Source organism: Drosophila obscura, unplaced genomic scaffold (genome assembly GCF_018151105.1).
Source record: "Drosophila obscura isolate BZ-5 IFL unplaced genomic scaffold, ASM1815110v1 contig_9, whole genome shotgun sequence".
NCBI lineage: Eukaryota > Metazoa > Arthropoda > Insecta > Diptera > Drosophilidae > Drosophila > Drosophila obscura.
The window spans coordinates 4,571,464-4,584,255 of NW_024542883.1; the positions used below are offsets into that span (position 1 = coordinate 4,571,464).

At 46.8% G+C, this 12,792-nt stretch overlaps 1 protein-coding gene across 1 annotated transcript; it reads right to left on the reverse strand.

Moving 5' to 3' along the window:
- Positions 1 to 5,500: 5,500 nt before the first annotated feature.
- On the reverse strand, positions 5,501 to 11,608 carry LOC121403772. Its single transcript, XM_041595912.1, has 3 exons — positions 11,440 to 11,608; positions 6,082 to 11,385; positions 5,501 to 6,014 (listed from the first exon to the last, which is right to left on the reverse strand). Exons 2-3 carry the CDS (start codon positions 11,115 to 11,117, stop codon positions 5,501 to 5,503), a joined length of 5,550 nt encoding a protein of 1,849 aa, XP_041451846.1. The 5' UTR covers positions 11,118 to 11,385; positions 11,440 to 11,608.
- Positions 11,609 to 12,792: the final 1,184 nt, after the last annotated feature.

The following is a 12,792-nucleotide window of genomic DNA, read 5'->3' on the forward strand; positions in this document are numbered from 1 at the left end:
GCTGCTGGACCTGAGACGTTCGGGTCGCGGACCTTTTTTTTGGTCTCGCGCTGGATTAATTATGGCAGGAAGATGATTGAAGTGGGGGAGCATAGATGGATACATACGTATATGTAGAGCCTGAAGCCATTTTCTGTGGCTGCCGCTGAACACTTTTGCCCCGGTGGAGCATTAATCATGTGAAAGTAATTTTGCGCATTTGCATGCGTTGCAGAAAACGATAATTTTCATCCATAATTTTCAAGTGTTTCCGCAGGATTATAGTGCTGCCAGCCAGCCGTAGCAAGGAGCCGTCTGCATACACTTGATGATGCGTTGCCTTGTCATGTGCTCCACTTCACTTCACTCTACTCCGCTCCCCTTGCAGCTAAGCTGTGTGTGCTCTCCCCTCATTATCGTGTCGTCGTCAATTATTCTTGTTCTACAGTCAGCACTCTTGCCGAGCCCCAAGCCCGGCCATGGAGGAACTTTTCATTTAGTTGATAAGCTTCCTCTTCTGCTCCATCCAATGTCTCATTTTCTTGGAATGAATTGAATGTTTGGAATGGAAGTGAAATTCTAATATATTGATTCAATATTCTCTGAAATCTCTTTTCCACACACCTAGAGGTAGAGATTTTGGGTGCCAAGTACAAGGAGTGCCGCGCCGAGTGCCTGATACTAAGAGAGGATTTGGGTGCGGCGGAGACGCAATTGGAGCATCTGCACGATAATATATTGCCTCTATAATTTGATTTTAGCCGTTTTATCACAATATAAGAACAAAATTTGAATGCGTTTCTATTATTTTTCCCCAAGACAAAAACCATCCTGAAACTAGTCTGACCAAAGTGAAAAGTATTTTTTTTTTTGGTATACAAAAAAAAGGTGCTGCGACAAAGCGAAATAGGATTTGACAAGTGCTTTTTTTTGGTGCAACGGGAGCAAGTGTTTCGATTTTTTTTTGTGTTTTGTGATTTTCTGAAATATGAAGCATACATATATACATACATACGGAGGCGGAGGACGATGAGGTGATAATACATGTCATGCCCTCATCGGTGCCCAAGAAGAGGGTGAACAGTATTCTAAGCTTCGAAGTCTACCCTGGATGTAAGACCAAAACTTCCTCAGACATCAAAATTTTCAAGTTCTTCTTGGAAAGGTATGTACACTTGTATCCAAATTGAACAAATAGACTGGACTGTTAGCATTAGAAAACCGGCACTACTATTTCATTGAACACAACTGTATACTTGAAATATAATATAATACAATTTTTATTGTCCCCAGCGGTCGTTCTCAGCAGCAAGCAGAGAAGCAGGAGGCTTGCGTCGACGAGGAGTTAAAAGCACCCACACCACCACCACCGCCGGCCAAGGCTCGTGTGGCACCGGTAAAGCGTGGACCCGAGGACCAAACAACACCACCACCATCCAAAAATGTGGTTGTCCAGCAGGAGGCTTGCGTCGACGAGGAGTTAAAAGCACCCACACCACCACCACCAAAATATGAGTATTTTCAGCAGCCCTAGGCTTCCGGCCGTTGGCACCGCCGGCCAAGGCTCCTGTGGCATCGGTAAAGCGTGGCAGGAAAAAGAAGCCAGCTACCATTGCTGCGGAGGCAGCGGCTGCTGAATACAAAGAGCAGCAGCAGCAAAAACAACTGCAGCAACAACTGCAGCAACAACTGCAGCAACAACTGCAGCAACAACAACTGCAGCAACAACTGCAGCAAAAACAACTGCAGCAGCAGCAACACCACCACCCGCAGGACGGCAAGGGCAGCGGCACGCCACTCTATGCCAAGGCCATCACGGCGGCGGGACTCACCGTCGATCTGCCCAGTCCCGACTCGGGCATCGGCACGGATGCCATCACGCTGCGGGATCAGACCAACATACAGCAGGTACAACAACAACTGCAGCAACAACAACAGACGCGTACAGTGGTAATGACAACTGGTAAGTAGCGATTAAGTTATACAGTTATTTTGTAGATCTAACATCCTTTTGTTGCTTCTCTTCAGCACCTGACGGTCATTTACAGCAGGTGGTTGTCAGTGACGCGAAACAGCCGCAGGTGCTTTGCCTCAGCAGAACAAATTTAAATAAATTAGAAGGCAATGTGCCTACGCTATTAGGAAAGAAAAGAAAATGCTGGTCTCCAACGCCCCCGCCCAAAAAAGACAGCTTAAAGGCGTCAACCACCGTAACGGGCCATTTAGAGAGGTACATGCCCCATGTGGTTGATTAGGTAAATAGTTTGTGTATATCTATAAATATAAATTAATATATTATGAATTTATTTTTCAGGCGGGTTGGATTTGACGGTGGAGCAGTGGATTAGGCCTCTTGGGGACACCACTTTAAAAAAAACGCGCCAAAATCTCTACCTCTAGGTGGTGTGGAAAGGAGATTTAAGATATGTTAAATTAAAATAAAATGATATACTTCGTTTCAATTTCATTGTGAAAATATTAGAGTTTTTATCTAATAAGGGATAAGGGGCAGCAGTTTCATAAAGTCTGCAGACGGCTGGTTTTTTGTTGCATGGTGTTGCGCCGATACATCATAAAACTGATCCAATGACCAAATTCAGGTATAAAAACATATTGATTGACATCATACAACCATTTGCTACAGAAAATATGATAGTCTCCCTCGCTTTGCTCCACGATGCATCTGATGTTTGATTTAAGTGCTGGTTGAAATCATCAGAGTAGGAAAAATATTTTAGAATTTCACTTCCATTCCAAACATTCAACAATGAATACCTTGTCAGTGCAAATTTTTAACAAGCAAGAGGACCAGCTCTTTACAAATGCCAAAAATTCATGCCCACATGTTTTTGAGGCCGTTTTGTCCCACATAGAGCGGCCGAAGCATTTGGCTTTCGGCTTCGTCAATGCTTCGGCCCGCGTCGAGTCGAGCGACAGAATACACCAACAAAATATGAAGTCTGACGACGGGAATAGGTCCAGGGCCGGATTAGCCCCCCTATGGCTAAAAGGAAAAATTGCTGAAAAAACAAAACTACAAGTAATGAATAAAAAATATAATAGCCACTGATAAACATACAAATTTATCAAACAAACATAAAATTTATAGGTTTTTATTTCAAATGAAAAAAGAAGGGAGCTGGAGAGAAAAAATGGAGGGCCCCATATTGATGGTTGCCCAGGACCCGGTTGAGGGTTGATCTGGCCCTGAATAGGTCGATTTTGGTTTTAAACTTTAAAATTTAAAGTTGTTATTTGTTTGTACTGTGTGTATTTACAGTGGGGAAAAGAGGTGGCAAAATTAAAAAATATTTTATGAACGCTTTGAATAAAATAAATGTATACATCTACTAGAACATTTTCCAGAGCTTTAGCGTGTAGAATATACATTGTATATGTAGATAACAGATGTAGCAAAAAAATGTAAAATGTAACATTTTTTTTTTATTCTAAAATTCTAAAAAATCATAAGCTCAAAAATGTATATACTGATTGAGTACGGTTATAAGTAGAGTAGCGTCCCCAGAAGCGACTCACACGTTCCTTCTCGTTTTTTTTTTGTGTAAAACGGTGCTACAATGACAAAACGGTGTAGTGACAAAGCGAACAAGAGTTTTTGGTTTTTTTTATAATATGAAGCATATTTATATATACACCGAGTCGGAGGACGATGAGGACATGATAATACATGTCATGCCCTCATCGGTGCCTAAGAAAACTGTAAACAAAATTATAAGTTTCGAGGTTTATACAGGCTCCACGACCACCACCTCCTCTGAAATATAAATTTATAAGTTCTTTTTGGACAGGTTTGTATATTATGCTTGAAAAGCATATAATAAATAATAATAATACAATAAAATTTGTATTGTCCCCAGCGGTCGTTCCACGCTTCTTTCTCAGCAGCTGTACAAGCCACCCAACAAGCAGGAGGCTGGAGCATCGCCCGTTCCTTGCTTGGACGAGGAGGAGATTGCTGATTGCCCAACAGCACCACCACCACCACTATGAGGTATTTCACAGCCAATATTCGATTGTAAATCTAACATCCTTTTGTTGCTTCTCTTCAGCTCCGGATGGCCATTTGCAGGTGGTTGTGACTGGGGCAACACAACAGCAACAGGAGCAATTGCTGCAGACTCCGTCTGTTGCCGGTGCACTCCGGATGATGGGCCACCAGCAGAATGCAGCAGCACCCAAACTTGAAAAAACTTGAAGTCCAAGGCAATGGCAATGACGCAAGAAAACTTTTGGGCAAAAAACGAAAATGTTGGTCTCCAACGCCCCCGCCCAAAAAAGACTCCTCAAAGGCATCAACAACCGTAACGGGCCATTTAGAGAGGTACATGGCCGATGTAGTTGATTAGGTAAATAATTTGTGTATATATAAACATCTATAAATATAAATAAATATATTATGAATTTATTTTTCAGGCGGATTGGATTTGACGGTTGGAACAGTGGATTAGGCTTCTTGGGGACCCCACTAAAAAAAAACGCGCCAAAATCTCTACCTCTAGGTGGTGTGGAAAAGAGATTTCAGATATTTTAAATTAAAATAAAATGATAGATTTCGTTTCAGTTTCATTGTGAAAATATTAGAGTTTTTATCTATTACAATGGGCCAATATACTGAGATGGTTGGTGGCAATCATTAGAGTAGGGTTGCAATCATCAGAGACAGAGAATCATGACATATCTATATGACATATGTTTGATATATTCAATATATTAGAATTTCACTTCCATTCCAAACATTCAAATTTTTAACAAGCAAGGACCAGCTCTTTACAAATGCCAAAAATTCATGCCCGCATGTTTTTGAGGCCGCTTTGTCCCACATAGAGCGGCCGAAGCATTTGGCTAGTCTTTGCCTCTGCTTTCGGCTTCGTCAATGCTTCGGCATTGGCTTCGGCAAATGGAGGGCCCCATATTGATGGTTGCCCAGGACCCGGTTGAGGGTGGATCTGGCCCTGAATAGGTCGATTTTGGTTTTAAACTTTAAAATTTAAAGTTGTTATTTGTTTGTACTGTGTGTATTTACAGTGGGGAAAAGAGGTGGCAAAATTAAAAAATATTTTATGAACGCTTTGAATAAAATAAATGTATACATCTACTAGAACATTTTCCAGAGCTTTAGCGAATCTAATTTTCTGATATGTTTTATTTCAATATTTCATATTAGTATTTCACATATTCTTTCGTCTTTTAGCGATAATATATTGCCTCTGTCGGTGGTCCCACGGAGTTGCCTTCAACGGCCGATATACTCCCAGAGAAGCAGGTTTTCTCGTAAGCCCGTTTTATTCTAGATAAGAAAGGATGGTCACATAACCTCTTAGAAGTCCCACAATATTCTTACCGCAGTATTTCCTCCTGCTCTAACCACGCGACAATACAAAAGTGCAGCTTAAAATATGGCGGCAATTCATCGTGGCCGAAAATATGCCCGTTCATTCCAGGGCTCAAAATCCATCCATTTTAATATACCAGATGTACTAAAAATACCTATCGATACAAACTATCGTCCCGCGACATCCCCGACCCCGTGAAGAACCGCTTCACTCAAATCCAAAACCGCCAGTTTGGAGACGGGACGCATCATAATCCTGGATAGGCCGCAGTCGTTCACGCGCACACTAGCGCGTCTAATGACTCCATCAACTCCTTTGTAGACCTCCTCCACGATGCCCTTACGCCACTCTCTTCGCGGCAAGGCTGGATCGCAGATGAAGACCACGTCACCCTGGCGAATCGGCTCCGTCCTTTGGCACCACTTCTCTCGGCGCACGAGTGTAGGCAGGTACTCCAAGACCCACCTCTTCCAGAAACGGTCCCTCATTAGTCGCGCTATACGCCACTGCTTGCGTGTAGCGCACTCCTTGGGCAGCTCCACATCTTCGCCAGGCGTGTCCGGCAAGTTAGCTACTCCTCTGAGCAGATCATTTGGCGTTAGCGGGGCTTCCTGGTCCGCCTCCACCGGCAAGTGGGTAAGCGGACGCGAATTCACGATGTTCTCCGCCTCGATCAGGAAACTCACCAGTACATGATCCCTCGGTGCCACCTCTTTTAATGTGTGGCGCAGGACCTCTCTTGACGCACTGCACCATGCGTTCCCAGACTCCTCCTTCAGATGGATTCACTGGGCAATTGAATACCCATTCGATACCTCTGCTCGACAGCTCATCCTGGACTCTCTCCATTTCGAAAACGTCACCAAATCGTCTGGCCTCCCTGTCAGCTCCCACGAAGTTCTTGCCGTTGTCGCTGCGTAGTCTATGTACTGGCCCTCGACGACAGACGAAATTCCGTATCGCAATTATACAGGAATCCGTCGACAGGTCATACGCCAGTTCCAGATGAATCGCCCTGGTCGTCAAGCAAGTGAACAGGGCGACCCATCGCTTCTCCTTGTGACGCGCCACCGTCACCAACAGTGGTCCGAAGTAATCCAGTCCTGTATTCTTGAACGGCCAACCATGGGCCTCCAAGCGATCTTCCGGCAGGGGTCCCATTATTGGCGGCGTTGGCCGCGCCCTATGCAACTTGCACACGTTGCATGCTGAGATCACCCTTTGTAGTACACGTCTCAGCTTCGTAATCCAGAACCTCGTCCGGATCTCCGTAATCGTAGCATCCACATTTTGGTGCTTCATCTTGACGTGGAAATGATGCACAATCATCTCCGTAAGACTGTGCCTGTGTGACAGAATTATCGGCCTCCTCGCACTGTACGGCATGCAAAATGCGGCATCAACTCTGCCATAGGCTCGCAGAACTCCAAGGTCATCTATGTAGGGTGACAGTCCTCGAGTGTCGCCCCCGCCGGCAACCATCTTGCCGTCTTCTGCCGACCGCATCTCGTTTGGAAACGCTTCACGTTGTGCCTGTCTGACCAACAGGTTCTCCGCGGCCTCACACTCTGATGCAGTAAGGCCGTACTTCTCGAGCTCGCTCCTTTGTCCACGGCACCAGCGCGTGAACCTTAAGACCCAGGCTGTTGTCCTGAGTAGCCTACTGTAGCTCGAGAATCTCTGAAAGGAAATACAAAAGTCGTTCGCACCAACAAGCGAAAACTCACTTGGCATCTCCTCTTCGTCATTACCATCCGGACCTGGTTCAGTTCCAGATTCAGGCTGTGGCCAGCTGCCCGCTGGCTGCCTCAAAAATGCTGGTCCGCCTAGCCAACGTGACTTCTGGCTGAGGTCCACGTGGCATTGCGAACGTGTTGCGTCATCCGCCGCATTGTCGGCTGTTGGCACCCATCTCCATTGGGATACCTTCGTCGACTCCAAGATCTCCGCCACACGATTGCCGACAAACTGCTTATATCGGCGGTGGGTGCTACCAATCCATCTTAGCACCGTCTTGGAATCGGTCCATAACACGATGTCACTGATGGCCACACTGTGTTCCTTTTTAACAGTGTCCATCAGCCTAGTTCCAAGAACTGCTGCCTGCAGCTCCAGCCGTGGGATTGACATTGTTCTCATGGGCGCGCACTTCGTCTTGGCACATACGAAGCTCACCAGCACGTTATCATCTTCATAAGTGACCCTCCAGTAGGCCACAGCCGCAAATGCAGACTGACTTGCATCCACGAAGACGTGCATCTCTATAGCTCGGACGAGTCCATTCCCGAAATAATGGCGAGGGCCTCTGAACTGTCCCACGGTGTTCATTTCCTTGCGCCAATTCACAAAGGCTCTGTATATCTCATCCGGAAGTGGTTCATCCCACTGGATCGTCTGCCTCCAAATCTCTCGTAGCAATAACTTGGCTGTTATCATGAGGCAGCACAAGAATCCCAGGGGATCGAACGTAGACATGACCAAGCTCAAATACTCCCTCTTGGTAGGGACTCGATCGCCGTTCAATACGCTGCTTGGAACTCGATGATACTTCACATTGAACCTGAAGTCATCTGTGGCTGCTTGCCAACACATTCCCAGAATCTTCTGTTCAGCCTCACCCCATCCGACGCTCTCGCCTCGTCCTGGTGGACCCAATGCAGCCTCCACAATGGGTGAGCTGGATGAAAATTGGCATAGCTCGAATCCAGCGTTCGCATGTATCTCCTTTACTCGGGTAGATACACTGATGGCTTCGCTCTCGGTAGCAAAGCTGTCCACATAGTCATCCACATAATGACAATCGATGATGGCCTTGACTGCTCTTGGATCCGAATGACGAAACTGTTCAGCATTTACAGTTTTCACGTAATGCGCAGCGCTTGGCGAGCAGGCTGCTCCAAAGGTCATTACAATCATCTCGTAGATGTCAGGATCCCTTCTGTCATCTCCATCTCTCCACAAAAAGCGTTGGGAGCATCTATCTTCGGGTCGGATCAAAACTTGGTGGAACATCTCCTTGATGTCGCCACAGACTCCGATGGCACCTTCTCTAAAATGAAAGAGCACAGCTGGCAAGGGTTTATAATGTTGCGGCCCTTTGGCCAGTGCCGAATTTAGTGATGTTCCACCAACTCTTGCCGCAGCGTCGAAAACCAGCCTAATCTTTCCCGGCTTGTTTGGGTTTTCTACTCCAAAGTGTGGCAGATACCATAGCCTGCCACTTTCCACTGCGACCTCATGAGGCTTCAACCGTCGAGCGTATCCTTTAGACACGTAATCATTGATGATCCTAGTGTATTCCTGCGCGAACTGCCCGTTGCGCTTCATCTTCTTCTCGACGTTGACCAACCGCTTGTACGCCATGTCATAGCTTTGTGGAAGCACAATGTAGTCATCCTTCCATAATAAACCTGTCTGGTAACGTTGCCCCACTCTCACCGTGGTATCTTCCAATGTCTTCTGCGCCCGCACGTCGTCGCTGCCGGCGACTGGTGGCGCAAGCTTCACACCAAAGTTCTCAACATCAAAATAGTCTTCCACCATTCTCTGAATAGTGTCATCCAATGAAACAGCTAGGAAGCAGGACCTCGGCGTAGTTGATTGTCCACTTGTCGGCCCAAAGACAACCCAGCCCAGCTCGGTTGCGGCCGCATATGGTCCCTGTCTGGCAAACCGTCTCGTTCGAAGTGGAAGTCCCGAGTGTCCGTGATCCAGTCCAATGAGCAGTTTCGGCACCACATTGCTGTAGGGCCTCATTGGCAGGCGGGCATCCTTGTGCACGCCCTGGACATCTCGTCGGTGTAGAGTCTGCATCGGCAGGCTCAGGTTCGAAACGGAATACACGTTTCGCAACGCATGGCGAATTGGCTTGCCTGCTCCACTGATTTGCAGACTTACCACGTTGGTAGGTTCCCTGGTGGATCTACCGCCAAACCACTGGATATTAAGATGTCGACGCTCACCTTGCACGCCCAGCTCCTTCCTGAGTTCGTCGTCGATCATCGTGACAGATGATCCTTCATCCAGGAGTGCGTATGTATCCACCCGTCGACCAGCTCCATACAGCGTTACTGGCAGTATACGGAACAGCAGGCGACCTCGCTCTGCGTCGACACAACTTAAAATCCTCTGTACGGGCCCTTCCGCTGCCTGCGGCGCCCCTCTGCTCTGTACTGGCGCATCCACTGCCTGTGGCGCCCCTCTGTCCAGGCTACGTCTAGGAACAGCTGACTGCTGGTTCCGCTGGCTGTAACTTCTGTTACTGCTTCGTTGCGGTGACCTTCTTCGCTGGTCATCCACACCATGCAGCAGACGGTGATGCCTCTTCCGACATCCGTTGAGTTGACACTCACCATGCTTGTTGCAGGAACTAGTCATGTGACCACTTCGTAGGCACGAAAAACAAAGTCGATGCCTCCTCACATGCCTCCACCTGTCTGGTGGCGTAGCTCCGTTGAAATCACTGCAGTCCTTAACTGCATGTTGTCCTCCACATATTGGACAACATCTGAATCGACTGTCTTGATGCTCGCCTCGGTCTTGGTCGATGCTTGCATGCAGCAAACGACGCCTTGGTTCTTTCCCTTCGACATCCATGATCGTACATACCACGTTGGCGTACTCCGTCAACCACGAACTAAAATGGACAATGGTTGGAAAGGGTAATATTAAAGCGGCATGCCTTGCCCACTCCACTCGTTTGCTTGTAGGGAGCTTGGCCACAAGGTCTTCCATGAGGGTTGGGTTCCCCAAATGCTGATCTGCCTTCGCTGACTGCAAGAAGGCAGTGAGATTGCTCACACGGGTTGCGAAGGGTACAATCTTCGCCAGGTTGTGCTCCGAAATGGAAGGCACGTCTCGAATTCCATTTAGCTGGCTGCGTATAAGTTGCTCCGGTCGGCCATACCTAAAGCGCAGCTGCTCGATCACAGCGCTGACGTTACTTGGATGAATCAGGAGCGACTTGACGGTCTCACGAGCTTCATCCTTCAGCGCCTTCAATAAGCGTTGGTTATTCTCCAGATCAGTACAATTATACGCGTGAGTGGTTTCCGTAAACGCACAAAGAAAGATCGGCCAATCTTCTGGTTGACCTCCAAATACTGGCAGATCTGGAAGCTTGCGTGGCATATAGTTTCCACTGCTTCCATTCGGTGTCGTCCAGGCGTAGGACCCCGCTAGTGAAGTCGGCGTTATGACGTTATGGATCCCTATACCCGGCGGCACAACTCCACGCGCTGTCTGGGCGGTGCTGGTTGCACAAAATGGCGTAAAATAGCTGCTGCTCATAAGCAGCGATGGTCCGCTACATGATGGTGGTTCCATACAGGCTGCACTGCTCGCACCGACTCCGTTATATGGGATCGGATCGCTACTAATCGAAAATGGCGTATCGCTCCAAGATGGCGTCAGCAGTGACGCCGCACTACTCACCCCGACATCGCTCGATATTACGGTATCGGTGGCAGTGTTCACGTTGTTTCGGGCTCTTTCCCTTTCCAGCTCCTTCTCCAACGCTGCAATTTTCTCCAAGAGATCTTGGGTTGGAGGTGGCTGGGCCTGTCCTGGTACTGAAGCTCCAGCTGTGGTCGTAATACTTCCAGGTTGGGAAGCTACTACGGTAACAGCAGTGGTCGGGTTAGGAATCAGCGGCGCCGATGTTACTTTTGGCTTTGGCGGCTTCTTTCCTGCACCACTACTTCCAGGTTGGGAAGCCGCGCTCATTGTTGTTGGAGTCGCTTGCTCCTCGTTCAACCGGCTACTTCGTCTGGGAGAATGTTGCATCCTTCTATTCTGCCCAGTACTCCAGCTAATCGGCGCTGTCTGCGTCTACTCTGGGTCGCTGTCTGCGGCCCGTCCAATCTACGCTGTCCGCGTCTCTGGCAACTCTCTTACTTGAGGTGGCTGACTGCCTGTACTCAAGCGCAAGTTGCCCTTGCAGTCGACTTGCCTAGGACTGCGAATAAAAGATCATGTCGGTGGTCCCACGGAGTTGCCTTCAACGGCCGATATACTCCCAGAGAAGCAGGTTTTCTCGTAAGCCCGTTTTATTCTAGATAAGAAAGGATGGTCACATAACCTCTTAGAAGTCCCACAATATTCTTACCGCAGTATTTCCTCCTGCTCTAACCACGCGACAATACAAAAGTGCAGCTTAAAATATGGCGGCAATTCATCGTGGCCGAAAATATGCCCGTTCATTCCAGGGCTCAAAATCCATCCATTTTAATATACCAGATGTACTAAAAATACCTATCGATACAAACTATCGTCCCGCGACAGCCTCTATAATTTGATTTTAGCCATTTTATCACTGTTTTGGGGGTGAATAAAAACTCTTCTTTTCTTCAATTATATTTTCCATCTGAATTCATGTTCCTTACAACTCTTACAAATGAACCTTAACTAAGATGTTGCCAAAGAGTGGTGAATTTGCGCTCTTAGGCCTAAACAATCACAATATTAGAAAAAATTTTGAATGCGTTTCTTTTATTTTTTCCCAAGACAAAAACCATCCTGAAACTAGTCTGACCAAAGTAAAAGTATTTTTTTTTTTTTGGTATAAAAAAAACCGTCCTGTAATGACAAAGTGAAATAGGATTTGACAAGTGCTTTTTTTTGGTGCAACGAACGGGACCGTGTTTGAATTTCCTTTTTGTGATTTTTTATCAAATTTTAAAAAAAATGAAGCACATATATATCCATCCTGAGGCGAACGACGATGAGGGCATGATAATACATGTCATGCCCTCATCGGTGCCCAAGAAGAGGGTCAACAAGATTTTGAGCTTTGAAGTATACCCTGGACCAAAGACAAAAACTTCCTCGGACATAAACATTTTCAAGTTCTTCTTGGAAAGGTATGTACATAAATATCGTTCTCTTTCGTAGTGACCAGACGTGTTTTTGTTTTGCGCTCCGCATTTTCCTTTTGTTTAACTTGAACAGCCGGTGTTTTTTATCTAAAATTTTTTTTCTCTAACTAACTTACATTAAAATCGTGTAAAAACGCAACTTATTTAATAAAATTTCTTCGAAGAATCAGAAGTCATTTAAAACTAAATCGAGGCTGCGCATCCCTACATGTCCTCGAGCAAGCATCAACAGGCGGCGGCACAGCTCAACTCCTCGCCACAGTACAGGGCGCCGTTCCCCCAACTATCGCCACAAATGTCGCCACGTCCGCCCACCATGTCACCGCATCCACAGATGTCACCGCGACCGGTGGGCGTATCGCCAGCGAAGCCACCGCCACAACAACTGCAGCGTACAGTGGCAATGACAACTGGTAAGTAGCGATTAAGTTATACAGTTATTTTGTAGATCTAACATCCTTTTGTTGCTTCTCTTCAGCACCGGACGGACATTTACAGCAGGTGGTTGTGACTAAGGCAACACAACAGCCGCAGCTGCTTAGCCTTAGTAAGGCCAACTTAAAAAAGCTGCAAGGCAATGTGCC